Here is a 16,943-nt window from a genome sequence, read left to right as displayed (position 1 = left end):
CCCTCGGCTGCAGACTGATGCCGAGATTCTTTTTCGTCGCTCTGCCCCTCTCGCACTCATGGGGCGTCCCGTCTCGGTGCAAGAGAGACCGAGCGAGGAACGCGACTCTCGGAATCAGTCTGCAGCGGTCTGCAGGGAATGCTGGCACTGCGATTCAATCCGATTTCATCAAAGAGTTTCGACGCGTGGCGAGGAACGCGTTTACGCGGCCGCCCGGGCGGCTCGGCCGCTTGCCGCTTGCCTGCCGGGGTTTTGGTAGGTACGCCCCGCGCCCAATGTCGCCACGCGCCACACCTCTTTCAGGCGGTAAAGCAACTTGGCCCGACTTCCGTCCGGCTGCCAGTCCCGCACAAAGCGACGTCGGACTTTTTCCTCAAGGGGAGGGTTTCCGCGCGCTTTTTGGTTACGGACCATGGCGAAAGGAACAGCGGTACAGTATCGCCTTCACTGCTCAAATGGGGTGCATGGCCTTGTTAACCGTGTAGGTATATCTACACTCTAAATGCCCTATGGTGAAAGGCTCTGCACCGCCATATTATGGTGAAGATTTTCTCCAATACGAAAATGAAATTCGTCAAAATCTATATGAAGTGAATTCTTCATGGTGTGATTTAAGTCAACTGCACCACCATAAATATATAGAGAATTTACCATAATATAGAGATTTTCACTACAAACCGACACAAACTTATAGAGTGTAGTCTCAGGATCCAAAATCTCGTCAAGCCACCCCGAAACCAACCCCGTCACTTCATCCGCCCTAAGCGGTGTGGCTTTGCGGGGCGCTTAGCTGGAGCGTAGCCACGTCCAAGTCCGTCCAATCCAAGTTCAAGCCCGGGGCCGCAGCCGCACGGCACGGCCACTGCGCCACAGCACAGTGGGCCAGAAGACCGGTGGAGGCGGCCAAAACTCTAGACGCGTTTTGAGCTCCAGAGTCGCTAAATGGGACTCGAACTGAACGTGTGACCCCACCAATGGATTGCTCTCCGAACGAGGATTGGTGGGGTCATACGCTCGGTTCCAGTCCTGTTAAGCGAATCTAGAGCTCCAAACGCGTCAAGAGTTTTGTCCGCCTCCACCGCTCTTCTGGCCCACTGTGCACAGCCACAGCCCTGCAGGCTGACTCCGAAGCGTCGTCTCTGTCATACTCAGAGGCGTCCCGGAGGTGTGCGAGAGAGACAGAGCGACGACGAAGAGTGACACCACCCGGCCGTCGTAGAACAGCTCGACCGTAAAGTCACTCCCTTTCTGCTAAAATTAGCCGAGTCGGTAAAGCTCCTTGTTCGCCGAGTACTCACGGCGACGTCGAACGGCACCAAGCACCACGGGCAGCCCCACCGGCACAAAAAGTATGAGGGATTTATCCGGCAGAGGCGGCGAGTTCGACTGCCATAAAATCTGCAAGACGGGACCCTCCACACTCGGCGAACTCGAGTTTTTCTTTTCCAGAACGTTGTGACTGATTGAATGAAAGCGGCTGCAGTTCGTCGTTGTTAGCCCGGCTTGCCAATCGCTGAAGTTAGTTGAGCAAGCGGACGAGAGTTGGTCTTCGTCGCTCTGTGTCTCTTGCACTCGTGAGGAGTCGCGGTTAGGGGCGAGAGAGACAGAGCGACGAAAACGACATCGGAATCAGTCTACACTGTTAAAAATCCACTGTAATATTACAACACAATCACCTACAGTAATGCTGTTAAATGACAACCGTATTGTTTTGTATCTGAACGGGAAACCCATCCAGAAACAGCACTTTCGTTCCATAACAACTTCCTTGTCAAGTAACAATAATGTAATCGTGATTAAAAACAGTTGTGTTGTCGTTGAACAGGTTTCATGTTAAGAAACAGCCTTTTGCAATTTTAAAACATATATTGTTGTCAGGTTACAAGGGTCTTGTTTAATAACAGCACGATGAAATCAACACAAATGTTGGGAAGACATCGTCGAAGACTTCAAAGAAGTATTGTTTTATTACAATCGAACTGTCAGAAAACAGCACCGAGGGCTACAACATGCTTGTAATATAACAAGTCGTGTTGCTATCAAACTTAACAGCATAAGTGCTGTTAATTTACAGCACTTTTTTTAACAGTGTACTGCAGGCTTCCCCCACACAACTCACTCACCTACAAGGGACGTCTCATGAGTGCGAGAGAGACAACGCCGATGTTCGGAATCGCTCTGCTGTGCACAGTGGACCAGAAGAGCGGTGGAGGCGGACAAAACTCTTGACGCGTTTGGAGCTCCAGATTCGCTTAACAGGACTCGAACCGAGCGTATGACCCCACCAATGGATTCCTCGTTCGGAGAGCAATCCATTGGTGGGGTCACACGTTCAGTTCGAGTTCCATTTAGCGACTCTGGAGCTCAAAACGCGTCAAGAGTTTTGGCCGCCTCCACCGGTCTTCTGGCCCACTGTGCTGTGCCTGGCGTGGCACCCAGGGTCTGTACATATCCCTCCTTATTTCTCCAGGGCTAGCGAGGGCTAGTTTTACGCCGCTTTTTACTCCTTGACTGCGAATGCCGCGAATGCGAAGGAGACTGGGGGCGTTATCTGCGCGCCATAACCCGTGGCGCCATCGTGGATCGAGCGGTTGGCGGCCGAACTAAAACAAGAATATGCGCGGAGCCCTTCGCCCTTCCAGGGCGGCCCCGCGGCCCCGCGGCCCCGCGACCTCGACCCACTAACGGGCAAACGGGGACAAAAAGTTGCCCGTGATAATGAAGACGGACGATGCCGCTCCAGGCAGCAGACTGATTCCGAGAGTCGTTTTCGTCGCTCTGTCTCTCTCGCACTCCTTCGGAACGGTTCATGAGTGCGAGGGAGACAGAGCGACGGACACGACTCTCGGAATCAGTCTGCAGGCTGTGCATCGCCACGGAAGGGTCCTCCTCTCCACCTGGAGGCTGGAGGGGGACGCAGTCCGTCCTCCGTGCCTTATCTCCCTTATCCGGACTATTAGCCATCACTCGGAGTTCCTGGGGGACTGCCGGGGCCTTGGCCGGGGCCTTGGCCGGGGCCTTGGCCGGGGCCGCTCGGCGTGGCGGAGACTGGGCCGCGGGCCGCACGGCTCTGGCCGAGGCTCCGGCCCACCGCCGCCCAATCACACGACGGGCATGCTGCTCCGTCTCTCTCGCACCCCCACGGGCCCTACGGCACGCCGCGTGAGTGCGAGAGAGGCGGAGCGACGGAGCAGCGCTCGGCAGCAGCCTTGCCGGATTATTATCATCCGCCATCAATGAGCCTCTCGGGGGCGCGGCCTGCCAGGCTTACCCCAGGCTTGCCGGCCCGGGCAGCAGACTCATTCCGAGATTCGTTTGCGTCGCTCTGTCTCTCTCGCACTCATGGGGCGACCCGTATAAGTGCGAGAGAGACAGAGCGACGAAAACGACTCTCGGAATCAGTCTGCAGGCTGATCGGCTGCTCGTGCTCTCGGTGGCAGGTGGTGCGCCTGGAGGGCCTGGAGCGCCTGGAGGGGCGGCTGGCAGACTGGAATCTCCGCTCCCCGCTGTTTAGGGGGAAAGTTTCGGAAAAGTTGTAAGCCGAGCCGGCAAGTATTTGGGCGGCCGTCATGTTAATTTCTAGTTTCCCTTCCGCCGCGGGGCGCGGCCCGCCACCCGCCACTGCAGGTCGGCCCGTGGCGTGGCCATGGCCCCCGCCTGCCTTGTTTACCTGGTGTTGCGGCCGATAGGCGCCGAAGTCTCGGCCCGCAACTGTAACTCCCGGCTCTCTACTGTAAGTCCACTGTAAATCTTCGTTCAGCACTGCAAGCCCCAGCCCCTCCGCCACTTTTAGTCCCTGCCGGCTACTGTAAGTCAGCTCCCCGGCCCACCTTGTTTACCTGGTGTTGCGGTCGGTAGGGGGCGCCCTGTCCACCATGTCCGTGATTGTAAGTCCCGGCCCTCTACTGTAAGCCCTTCGCTCGCCACTGTAAGTCCCGGCTCTACTGTAAATCTTCGTCCGACACTGTCCGGCACACCACCGTAAGTGTTGCGGTCGGTAGGGGCGCCACCCTGTCCGCGGCCACTGTAAGTCGCGGCCGCCCATTAAGTCCCGCCCTGCTACTGTTAGTCCCACCCCGTCACTGTAAGTTTCGGCCGTCCACTGTAAGTCTCTGTCCGTCACTGTACAGTCCCACCCCGTCACTGTAAGTCCCACCCCGTCACTGTAAGTCCAACCCCATCACTGTAAGTCCCACCCCGTCACTGTAAGTCCCACCCAGTCACTGTAAAGTCCCACCCAGTCACTGTTAGTCCCACCCCGTCACTGTAAGTCCCACCCCGTCACTGAAAGTTTGGGTCCTCCACTGTAAGTCCCTGTCCGTCACTGTAAGTCCGTCACTGCAAGTCCCGCCCCGTCACTGTCAGTTTCAGCCCTCCACTGTAAGTCCCTGTCCGTCGCTGTAAGTTCCAGCCCACTACAAGTCCTCCCCCGCCTTGCTTACCTGGTGCTGCGGCCGGTAGGGGCCACCCTGTCCGCCCACGCTGCGGCCCTGGCCGACCTGGCCCTGGTCCTGGCCCTGGCCCTGGTCCTGGGGCCCCGCGGCGTCGGGCCCCGCCTTGGGCAGTCCGGCCCCGCGGAAGATGTGCGCGATGTCGGCGCTCAGCGGCAGCAGCAGCTGCGTCGTCAGGTTGCTCTTGCCGTCCGGGGTGGCGCCCAGCTTCATGGCCATCTGCATGGAGGAGAGCGAGATCAGACACGTCCACTGGGACGAGCGTGTGACCCCACCAATGGCTTGCTCTCCGACCGAGGAATCCATTGGTGGGGTCACACGTTCGGTTTGAGTCCCGTTTAGCGACTATGGAGCTCAAAACGCGTCTGGAGTTTTGGCCGCCTCCACCGGTCTTCTGGCCCACTGTTAGTGTTCCGGATCGGGTGGGCAGTCAAAACCCGTTCACTCCAGAGCGACTCTAGAACTCGGCCGGTGAAGGCAGTGCCACCCGCAGGCACTGCCGACGGGCTAGCTTAGGCCCTACGCTAGCTTGCTGGCAGTGCCTGTTGGCGGCACTGCATACACCGGCCGAGTTCTAGAGTCGCTCTGGAGTCATCGGATTTTGACCGCCCAGCCACCCGATCCGTGACACTACCCACTGTGCGCCTCAGTTTGACCGGTGTGTGTGTGTGCGACTGACCTGCAGCGGGGGGTCGTTGACGTGCTCGGGCACCATGGCCTGCTGCATGACGAGGGCGGCGAGCGCCAGTCGCTGCGGCGGGCTCATCACCCTGATGATGGGCAGGATCTGTCCGAAGCGCTGCGTCATGCCGGGCCGCTTGAGCGTGGCGCCCATCACCCGCAGCATCATGGCGGACTTCTCGGCCTGCACCTCGCCGGGCCGGCCGGGCCTTTGGCCGGGCCTTTGGCCGGGCCCCGCCGCCGCGCCGCCCTCCGCGTCGCCCGCCAGGAACTCGTCGTCCGACAGGTGTGACAGGTCGCCTGCGCAGAGAAATTCACGTTGGTGCCGCTAATGTGCACACTGGCGATCGAAAGGTCGGGACATGCCCACACATCGGTGAGGTCACTTGATGTCCACGGTGAAAAGCTGCACCTGCATGGTATGGAGGATATTTTGATACATTCTATACGGCACACTATTTTGAACGCGGCGGGAACAGCTTATTCCCACATTCATTGTACAAAATTTGACCACATTCCACATTCAGGCGCCAAAAACGCCTGTAAGTAGGCAAGATGTGTGGCAAAAACTCCAGAAATCTTGCACATTCTTGCACATTCACACAATCATTGTACACAAAATTTTACAGTGGGTCACCCCTCGATTTTGAATGTGTACCGGAAGTTACACTCCTGTTCATGTGCACAGACACAAGTGTGTGCATGGCACTGGCACTCTTTTCTTAACTCTGAGCCGCTCCGGCCACACTGTTCTAAACTCTGGGCCTGTAGGCACACTTTTCTAAACTCAGGGCCTGCAGGCACACTGTTCTAAACTCTTGGCCTGCAGGCACACTGTTCTAAACTCTGGGCGTGCGGGCACTCTGTTCTAAACTCTGGGCCTGCAGGAACACTGTTCTAAACTCTGGGCCTGCGGGCACTCTTTTCTAAACTCTGGGCCTGCAGGAACACTGTTCTAAACTCTGGGCCTGCAGGCACACCTTCAAAACAAGCGTGTCATGCACACACTTGAGTCAGTAGAGATTTTGCAGTGTGGGGCCCGTTAAGTGCGCGCTGCCCTTTCAGGACGACAAAGGGGCATTAGGCGGAGAGAGACAGGGATGTATACACGTCGCCCATTAGACCATGCGAGTAATGTCACGGCGACGCATATAAAGGCCTGCAGACTGCTTCCGAGAGTCATTTTCGTCACCCTGTCTCTCTCGCACTCATGGGTGCCCCATATAGACGCGAGAGAGACAGAGCGGCGAAAACGACTCTCGGAATCAGTCTGCAGGCTGGGCTGCCCCGCCCTTCAAGGGGCCCTGCCCGGGATGGGATGCCTTTGTGCAGAGCGTGGCTGCAAACCACATCCTGGGTAGGATCACTGCAAGCGGGACGGGGGGAGTGGTCAGGTCAGGGAGGGCGTATTGTGTGTCTGCTTGCAGTCTGCACGCGAAGAAAGACAGAAATTGTGTTCAAACCACTTATTTTTTTCCCAGAATCTCACGATTTATGCTTGAGTAGAGCGCAGCGACGTCGGCTCGAGCGCGGACTGGAAATGACTCGCAGTTCATTCGAGTTTGCCAGTGCAGTTGGATGGTAATCGCACGAGGAAAGTCGGCAGCGGGGTGGCAGTCGAGCGATGATTCAGAGGGGAATCGTTCCGTCGCTCTGTCTCTGTCGCACTTACGGGGATCTCCAGTGGGGTGCGAGAGAGACAGACCGACCAAGCGATCTTTGAAACCACTCCGCAGGTAAATGGAACGCAATGGCGTAATGAACGAGGGGGAAAACACTCCGAGAAATCGTGTACAGAGTACTCGGTATTACACTGCATTACGGGGATATTACACGTGTATTACGGCATAACAATGCCAAAATTTGGCACATTTGGCCAAAAAATGGTAATACAATTACGTGTATTACGCGTTATACACGGTTTTTGTGTACAGGGTATTACATGAGTGTTTACCCCCTCGGTAATGAACGTGTAAATGATCGGATCGGTGACCTAAGCTTCTTACTGTGCGGCTCGGACTCGTTGTCATCCAGGGAGAGGTCGCCAAAGTCATCCAGGCGCTCGGACGACTCGTCCAGGTCGCCGTCGGAGTTGCAGATGCCGACCAGGGCTAGGATGACCACCTGGAATCAGAGTCGACATTCGATAAGTCAGTGTGCGTGCGGACACAAAGGACAGGCAAGGAGGGGCCAAACGCGGCTCCACAAGGGGGAGAAAGGAATATTGCCCCCCCCCCCCATTTCAACCCCTTGATAGCTGCCTGAAATGTAGGCAAAAAGTGACACTAAGCCCCTGTAAGTATAGACAAAAAGTACTACTTTGCCCCACTATCCACTTTTTTTTCCTCCACAGGCCACCTCTGGATCCGCCACTGGCAGGGCAAAGAAGATGATGACGCCGTTAGCGTTTACTACTGTCTCACTCAAACCATGATGGCCCATGGCGCAGGGCTTAGGGTGGGTCAGGACAAGGACACCACACACACACACACACAGAGACACACAGACAGACAGACGCACACACATACCAACTTTTTCTCTCTCTCTCTCTCTCTCTCTCTCTCTCTCTCTCTCTCTCTCTCTCTCTCTCTCTCTCTCTCTCTCTCTCTCTCTCTCTCTCTCTCACACACACACACTCGCGCAATCACAGCCCACAAAAACACACACTTGCGCGCATGCCCCCGTTGTTGTTGCCGTCAGCAGAACGGGGTTAATATCCCCGGATTGGATCACCACTGGAACAATCAGGAGTCCGGCTTAGTGTCCATCCCGCCTCACGACGTCCGACCCGACGACGTCCGACCCGACGACGTCGTGGCCGCCGACTCCCAAGTGGTGACACAAAGCCTTTCTCTCTGCTGCCCCGAGGCTGCCCGGGGCCGGGCTGCACGCCGGCACGATTCAGTCACCACACACGTGAAGCGCTGTCTGGGGGAAGTCCTAGAGGTAAACCCTTTCCCTTCAACACCTTCCTTCCTTTCTTTTTTTGAAGGGCTCCTCTTTGACGCGCGGCCACAATAGCAGGCGGCAGAGCGCGGCAGCAGACTGATTCCGAGAGACGTTTTCGTCGCTCTGTCTCCCTCACGCCTATTCAGCTAAGACCTCAGAGAGCGAGAGAGACAGAGCGATGCAAACGACTCTCGGAATCAGTCTGCTGGCCGCTGTTGTCGTTTGTCGGTCTGGGGGTTTAATGAAACCGCGGTGGAAGGGACAGCACAACTGATTCCGCGAGAGTCTCGTTTTCGTCGCTCTGTCCCTCTCGCACTCATGGGGCGTCCCGTATAGGTGCGAGAGAGACAGAGCGACGAAAACGACTCTCGCGAAATCAGTCTCCAGGTTGGCTGGAAGTCGCTGCTTGCGTTTCGCGCACCGCATAGCCCTGGTGCCCCCCGTGGGAAAACGGAGGGGGAAAGGGGAGGGGGAGGGGAGGGGAAGGAAGACGGTCTCTGCGGTGACGCGCGGCACTTCTCTTTTCATTTCACAGTGGCGCGCCGCGGCGGCCCGGCTCGACGTTTGCCGCCAAGTTTCGCCGCGACGATTAGTCTCCGCCACCGCGAAGCGCCATTGCGATTGAACGAACCGTCGCGGCGAGTCCCTTTTGTTTTGGCGGCACCCGCAGACTGGTATTCCGCTTGTCGCCCCGTCTCTCTCGCACCTGTCCGGAGAGCGACGTGAGTGCGAGAGAGACAAAGGCAGGGCTGAGATAAGGCGCGCGGCGTCAGGCGATAGGAAAGACGGAACCCGAACCGCCCGAGTCAAGCCCTCCAGGGCTGAAGGCTGAAACTGAGGACCTGTTTCCCGCAAGGCAGGGCGAGTCGGGGCGAGGCGGGGCGAGGCGGAAAGGCGGGGCGCCGGCGCCACCGCGGCCGCGGCTCCGGTAACTCGTTTGATGTTCTCCTGACGAGGGGCCTGTCAGCCTCCGGGCGCCAAGTGGGTACTCCCTAAATGTTTTGTACGAATCCTGAACGAGACGTCACAGGTACACTGTTAAAAAAGCCGTACATTTCAAGGAATAACAGGGAAAGTAGCGATATACATCGGCAACTTTGGCCCGTCCCGTACCTTTAGAAATGTGCGAATTTCGCCTATGTTTAACCCTGACGAGATTTAAACCTGAGTTGGGGTTAAAATAGATGTTATTTTCGTCATCAGCGCCCTAAAAAACATCAGAAACCATTCAAAAACTCGAACAAAAAGAATGTTCGAAATGTATCCCACTGGGATTTTAACCCGTGAGTACACTTTAACACACACTTTAAAGTGTGTACTCAGTGCATGCACTTCTATGTACTCACTGAGTACACACATAGAAGTGCATGCATTTTCCCTATGCCACACTTTAAAGTGTGAACTCAGTGAGTACACACATAGAAGTGCATGCATTTTCCCTATGCCATCCATGCACCTCGCAAGTCAGTGTGTATTCACTGAGTACACACTTGAAATTGTGTACTCATTCAAGTACACACTTCTAGGTGCGTGCTTAGGCAAGTACACACCTCGAAGTGCATGCTTGTAAGCACGAACCTAGAAGTGTGTACTGAGTACACACATGGATTTTGTGTGCAAGTCTAGGAATGGTCATGCATGGGTTGCGATCCCTTACGAATAAGTACAATGAATCCTGAAGAGGGAAGGCCAAGGCCAAGCCCTACCCTCTCCGCGGCAGTGTTAAATGAAATCATTTTTCTACGTTGTAAATCATCCTGAAGATTTACCGCGTTTTGCTCTGTGTTTCGCACATTGTCGACCACTCCACCCTCGCGAGAGCACAGCCCAGATATTGTATATGGTGGGCACGAGTGGTCAGCACTGAAGTGGACAGGCGAGGCGTTTCCGAAAAAATAAAGCAAGAAAACGCATTCGCGAAAGCGCTGCGGCGGGGATCGAACCCGCGTGCTCGCTGCTCCAGCGTCGCAAACGATCGCTCGCGGTCACGTCAGCGAACTCTACTGGTTTCCATCATCGACACGGAGGCAGGGCAGAAAATGGAGAAAAACACTCGACGAAAAAAAAACCGCTACAGTGTGCACGCGATCCACGGGTTCGGCCGCAGACTGATTGCGAGAGTCTTTTTCGTCGCTGTCTCTTTCGCACCATGGGGGACGCTCCATGAGTGTGACAGGGACAGATCGACGACAACGACTCTCGGAATCAGTCTGCCGACGGTGCCAACGGTATCCCCGGACGTCCGGGCTAGACGGTACAGCGTCCACCACAGCAGGCAGCAGGCAGCGTCGCCCCGAACGCACTCAAATTTGCGAACGCTCTTTGCTGGGGGCGGCGGGAGGGCGCCGCCAAATATTGGCCCGTCCCGTCGCAGCCTCGGCCAGCCTCGGCCAGCCGGCGCACAGTGGGCCAGAAGACCGGTGGCGGCGGTCAAAACCCCGGACGCGTTTTGAGCTCCAGAGTCGCTAAATGGGGCTCGAACCGAACGTTTGACCCTACCAATGGATTGCTCTCCGAACGAGGAATCCGTTGGTGGGGTCACACGATCGGTTCGAGTCCTGTTCAGCGACTCTGGAGCTCAACGCGTCTAGAGTTTTGGCCGCCTCCACCGGTCTTGTGGCCCACTGTGCGGCGCCGTTCCAACGGACTGCCATTTACATACGGAATGTTTGGCAGGTGTAAGCCTGGCATGCACACACAACAACGTCCCGTTGCTCGCGCGCACACACATACAAACACACACAAACGCTCGCACATATACTCACACACACGACCCTGTGATGGCTGTGCCGCGCCCGTCGTTCAATCAATGGATTGAAACAGGCTCCTGCTTTCTTCAGACCCCCCAAAAGAGAGGGAGGCAGGAAAAAAGCGGGAACGATGAAGAAGGCGAAAATGGAGATGAAAAGGCGGCAGCGGCGTCCGAACCTGGAAGCGCTTATTCGGCATTTCGCTCGCCGGTTTCAGTTTGATTATTTGTTGTGCTTTTTTCCGCTCCTGTTTTCTCGGCCAATAGGTCTATACACTGGCGCTGCTGCGTGCGCGCTCGGCCGCCCCGCCCCACCCCGCCCCGCCCCGCCCCGCCGACACACGGTTCCTGCCCATCCGCCAAACCCGGCGAAGTGTTCTGCTCTGAAAATGCCGGCTGGCCGGGGCGGGGCGGGGCGGGGCGCGGGCGGGGCGGGGCGGGGCGGGGCGGGGCGGGGCGGGGCGGGCGGGGGGCGGGGCGGGGCGGGGCGGGGCGGGGCGGGGCGGGCGGGCGGGGCGGGGCGGGGGGGGGCGGGGCGGGGCGGGGGGGGGCGGGGCGGGGCGGGGGGGGCGGGGCGGGCGGGGGGGGGGCGGGGCGGGCGGGGCGGGGCGTCTGTTCGGCGCGCTGCAGACGGATTCCGAGCAGCGCTCGCTCTGCCTCTCTCGCTCTCAAGGGGCGTTCCGTATGAGTGCGAGAAAGACAGAGCGACGCAGCAGTGTTCGGAATCAGTTCGCTGGCGCGCTGAGGCTGGGAAAAGGGGGTCCGCGGCGGGGGAGGGGGAGGGGGGCACTTCACACGCGGCGGGGGGAGTCGGTGTGGCCAAGAGACCGTGAAGACGTTCAACACACATGGGTATTGTTGTCGTTGACGGGACACCTGATGGAAGTAGGCAACACGGCAACAGGTCAGTGGGTCCGGCCGCCGTCTCACGTCCGAACGCGTCTACATCAGCAGGCGCTGCCCGGAGGCACCCGAAAGCATTCATCACTGGGACACGCGTTATCCGCGGCCCTGGATTCCGATGGGCATTTTCGTCGTTCCGTGAGTGCGAGAGAGACAGAGCGACGGGCCGTGCAATAAATCCACGGCCCCCAAATTCGGTCCGATATTCGAGCTATTAGGGCTTAACGCGGCGCGCCCGGGCCGGGGCTCTCAATCCACGCGAGGTGTCATTCAATCGCTATCTAATAAAGCTCGCCGGCGATGCGGAGGAAAAAAATATTCAAATTAGCCTGGGAGAGGCGCGCTTCCTATCGGACCAGGGGAGAGAGAGAGAGAAGAGAGAGAGAGAGAGAGAGAGAGAGAGAAAGAGAGAGAGAGAGAGAGAGAGAGAGGAGAGAGAGGAGAGAGAGAGAAGGGGGGCGAGGCGGCGGCCCCGTTGAAACTGGGGTGGGGCCCCCCACGGCAGCAGCCCGCCCCCCTCCCCCTGGCACTGGACCGCCGAGGAGTCCGAGGGCAGTCTTCTCTCCGGGCATCACCGTATCAAACAGGTGGATAGAGGACAGGTATTTTTCAGCTGACAGCGGCCGGGTACCTGCTGGACCGGAATCTAACGGGCTGGCCGGCCAGGACAGGGGAAGGGGGAAAGAGGGGGGAGGCGACCGTGACCATCGCACGGCCGCGCCGCCTCACAATGTCCACGCACGCCACACGCCTCGCATGCCGGCCCCTCCCCCCTCCCCCCCCCCCTACGGCCTTCCCCTTCCCCCTTTCCACGGCCACTTTCACGCGGACGCAGCGCCGGTAGCGCTTTAATAATGCTTATAATGAGTGTGACGTGTGTGACGTGGCCGTCCCCGAGTGACGTGTGTGACGTGTGTGACGCGTGCGCTATAAACTTCACTGCGTGTACTAAGTACACTCTAGATGTCTTAGGGTGAAAGGCTGCACCAATTATGGTGGACAATGAAATTTCAGAGGAAATTTACAAAGTCGTTTGCCATGATGTGATGAATATTCTTGATCGAATCACTACCGTACGACTTAAGAGTGTACACACTTACAAGTACAAACTTACAAGCTTAGAAGGAGACACTTCCTATGCTTAGCGAGAGTGATGAATATGTATTTAGAACTGTTTACTAGCCAGCCATGCCACTTATGCGTACTCAGCCAAGCACGCACTTGTTGGTGTGAACTTGCAGGCATGCGTTTTAACACAGCCATTCAGCAATACCCACTGTCTACCTTTTGCAATAAAACAATTATTGCAATGTTTTAAAACAATGCGTGCACTAAAAAATGAAATAAAAACATTCTTTTAAAATCGTGCATCAAAGTTACTACACTTTTGCAATGATGCCTGCAAAGTAAATGCAAAAGAAATTGAGCAAACTTTTGCAATATAAGTAAGTGCTACAAACTGCTCCTTTGTCACACAGAGTACGGGGTGGTTTGACAAAATATTGCAATAGCTAAATTATTGCACCCCATGGTGCGATATACCATGGGCATTGCAAACTCGGTTGTATTGCGAAAACTATACATCATAGTCTTATTGAATGCCAGTGTGCGTCTCACTCCGAAAAATGAATGACGGTTAGTCTTTTTCCAAAGTTTTATCCTGACAGAGGTCAGTCTTATTCCAAAATGAATGACAGTGTAAAAAATTTATGCCAAAATGAATGACAGGGCAAGTCTTCACTCTCATTCCTGGAACGTGACATGACGTTGAAACGTATGTGACAAGATATGTCATGTTCCTTTGAGCATTGTGTCACTTCGTTTGAACGTGAATAAGCTCACTTATGGCTGATTCAGATACGAACGAATGTGACACAATGATCTAAGGAACGTCTTGTCACATTCGTTTCAACGTGATGTCACGTTCCTGGAATAAAAGTGAATGACAGTATAAAGTCCTATTCCAAAATAAATGACAGTCTCAATCTAATGCCAAAATGAATGACAGGGTAAGTCTTATTCCATCATGAATGACATAAGCATAAGTCTTAATCCAACATGAATGACAGAGTAAGTCTTATTCCATCATCAATGACAGTACAAGTCTGAATCCAAAATGAAGGACAGAGTAAGTCTTAATGACAGTATAAGTCCAACGCCAAAATGAATGACAGGGTAAGTCTTAAGTCTTATTCCATCATGAATGACAGCATAAGTCTTAATCGAACGACAGAGTAAGTCTCATTCCATCATGAATGACAGCATAAGTCGTAATCCAAAATGAATGACAGAGTAAGTCTTAATGACAGCAGAAGTCTTAATCCAACATGAATGACAGAGTAAGTCTTATTCCATCATGAATGACAGTATAAGTCTAATGCCAAAATGAATGACAGGGTAAGTCTCACTCCGAAATGAGTGGCGGTGTAAGCGTGTTCTAAGTAGACAGTTAGGCTTGTGGTGTGACGTGAGTGACGTGCTATGCGGCAAAGGAAATGCAGCCGCTGCTCGTTACGTCGCGGCTGCACGATGAGCAGAAGAAAAATGAAAAAAATAATAACAAAAACAAGAATGAAGCTTTTGCGGCACAGGACAGAGAAACGAGCCCAGCTTTCCTCGGCGGCTTCGCCATGGCTCCGCGTCCTCTGTCTTTACCCAGCCGACGGTGACCGGGGAGCGCCGGAGAGCGCGCCGACCCGCCGGCTTTCAGCGCTCTCGTAACAGCAGCGCAGGGTGACAGTGACGACGGGTCCCGCGGATCACAGGAAAAGCAAAAACAGTCCGGCAAACGCGCCGATGACGCGAGAAGAGTTTCACGTCAACAGAAACGTCTTTGCTTCGCAGAGTTTTCACCGAGATGGACGGAGGGATCGGAATTCCTGCACCCAAAACAGGCGTTTCTTGGGTGTGTATGGCGTGAATACAGAAGAATTTTTGCACCATTTTGACACCCACACAACCGCCTAAAAAGCAGGCAAAAAGCCTTTGCAAGTAAACAAAACGTGCTCTCTGCCCCCTTAAAGGCCGCCAGCGGATCCACCTCTGGAACGCGCTGCGGAGCACCCGAAGGAAGAGTTCATCGCATTGTCTCTGTCACACCCATGCGGCGTCCCTTAAGAGAACAAGAGAAACAGAGCGGCTTAGCGATCCTTCTTCGTAAACAGGCGGACGTGGCGCGAGTCCCAGGAGTAAACCGCAGTAAAGCCAAAGCCCGCCCCGCGCTGGCTCCGCTGTCCGGGACACCGGGTGATATTTAGTTCCGGTAAAGTTCAAGCAGGCACGGCCGGGCACGGCACTTTTATGGCCTCATCTCCTGCTGCAAGCGCTGCAAGCGGACGGCGGGCCGTTTTCAATCAGAGACAAAGGCCAAAGGCAACCAAAAGGCAATGCCAAAGGCAACCAAAAGGCAACCAAAAGGCACAGCAAAAGGCAACCAAAAGGCAAGGCCAAAGGCAACCAAAAGGCACAGCAAAAGGCAACCAAAAGGCAAGGCCAAAGGCGACCAAAAGACAAGGCAAAAGGCAAGGCAAAAGGCAACCAAAAGGCAACCAAAAGGCAACCAAAAGGCAACCAAAAGGCAAGGCCAAAGGCAACCAAAAGGCAAGGCAAAAGGCAACCAAAAGGCTAGGCCAAAGGCAACCAAGGGCGAAAGGCAACCAAAGACGCGGCCAAAGACACACAAAAGGCCGTCAACGAAGGCGCCCTGCCTTAGCCAGCAGACCGATTCCGAGAGGTGATGTTTACGTCGCTCTGTCTCCCTCGCACTGATGGAGCGTCCCGAATAGGCGCGAGATAGACAGAGCGACGAAGACGACTCTCGGAATCAGTCTGCAGCGCGGCAACCGTGGGAAGCAATCCGCGGATAAACGGGCGGGCCGCGAACGGACGTGCAGCGGCATCCCCTGACCAGCGCGGCGTAATGGTGCGAAGAACGGACAGACAGACGGAAAGATAGACAAACTAATAGACAGACAGACAGAGAAGCAGAGAAATCCAACAGAGAAATCAAGTATCTAGACAATGAGATTCGTCTAAACAACAAATAAATCCTCGGTGGGTGTGGCAGACGAATTAAGCCTCGGTGTTGGTAATGAGGAATTAAAAGACCCTTTCGCTCGCCGTCGATTAAAACAACAAAAGTTCGATTCCGGAAACGGTCGTCCGCTGAAGCAACTGGCGTGCCTCTGTCTGCCCATCGACATTTCACAGGTGTTTGACTCTCACTGAGGCGAGGCACTTGTCACAACGGAGATTAATGTGGTAAATAATGAGGATAGTTCACCCTAACCTCACTTTTTCGTTTCCGGTTTGGATTACCCCTGCTTTCGTTCTGTTGTGACAGTCGTTGTCGGATTAGGTGGGCACTAAGCCATGGAAACAAAGTCGAGGGTTGGCGAATATCAACTGTGCATTCTGCTGCTCACTACCTGGGCGTGGAGCCCTCCCTAACCATCTATCAATGTAAACAAATAACTGAAGTGAATTTCTTTGACCAGACAGAACTTTAGGAAACCGAAAACTGGGCGTACGCCCCGATAATGTTTGGTGGCCTAGTCCTCCAGGAAGTCAAGTCACTGCTGGTTCCAAACATTCAACAGGTGGGAATTTCAAAGCTACACTGTAGCGAAAGCGGTCCACTTACCAGCAAAATGCGCGCGGAGAGCCTCATGGCTGCTGTAGGTTAATCCAGTTAGGCACACTTTGTCACTTTGGCGGGCCACGCACTCACGCACTCACGCACTCACACTGACACAGTCCTTCGCACTAAGTTAGTCCTGGCCGTGGCCATGGCCGTGCTGGGGCGCTCCTCTGCAGACGCGGTAGCGCGGTGTGGCTGCGCGCACGCACCTTCCTCTTGACGGACTCGTTTGAGGCGGCGGGCGCGGCGCTCAGACCGGCGGGGCAGGCACGCCAGGCAGCGCGGTGCAGGCAGCGGGACGAGAAACACTGGCGGGGCCGGACTCGAGCATCAGGACTCACCGGCGTAGCAAGCGGCGGCGCGGCGGGGCGGGGCGGGGCGGGGCGGGGCGGGGCGCACGCCGGCTGGGACGCGGTCGGTGCCGCGCCACGCGGCATGAGATGCTGATTTCTGACGGAGAAAGAGGTGGAGGACGTGGCGGGGCTGGCGGAAGAAAGGAGGAGGGTCAGGGAGGGGGCAGGCGGGCCTAGAGGCGGGCCCGGCAGGGGCACCGTCGGCACGGGTCGCATCG

The 16,943-nt window shown here is 55.8% G+C and overlaps 1 protein-coding gene across 1 annotated transcript; it reads right to left on the bottom strand.

Moving 5' to 3' along the window:
- Window positions 1-507: 507 nt before the first annotated feature.
- LOC117643920 lies at window positions 508-16,640 on the bottom strand. Its single transcript, XM_034383106.1, has 5 exons — window positions 16,376-16,640; window positions 7,139-7,256; window positions 5,131-5,432; window positions 4,552-4,670; window positions 508-670 (listed from the first exon to the last, which is right to left on the bottom strand). Exons 1-5 carry the CDS (start codon window positions 16,400-16,402, stop codon window positions 508-510), a joined length of 729 nt encoding a protein of 242 aa, XP_034238997.1. The 5' UTR covers window positions 16,403-16,640.
- Between the last annotated feature and the right edge of the window lie 303 nt (window positions 16,641-16,943).

This window comes from Thrips palmi, unplaced genomic scaffold (assembly GCF_012932325.1).
Source record: "Thrips palmi isolate BJ-2018 unplaced genomic scaffold, TpBJ-2018v1 HiC_scaffold_17, whole genome shotgun sequence".
NCBI lineage: Eukaryota > Metazoa > Arthropoda > Insecta > Thysanoptera > Thripidae > Thrips > Thrips palmi.
Note: the sequence above shows the minus strand (reverse complement) of the source record. Positions and strands in the feature narration are given on the sequence as shown.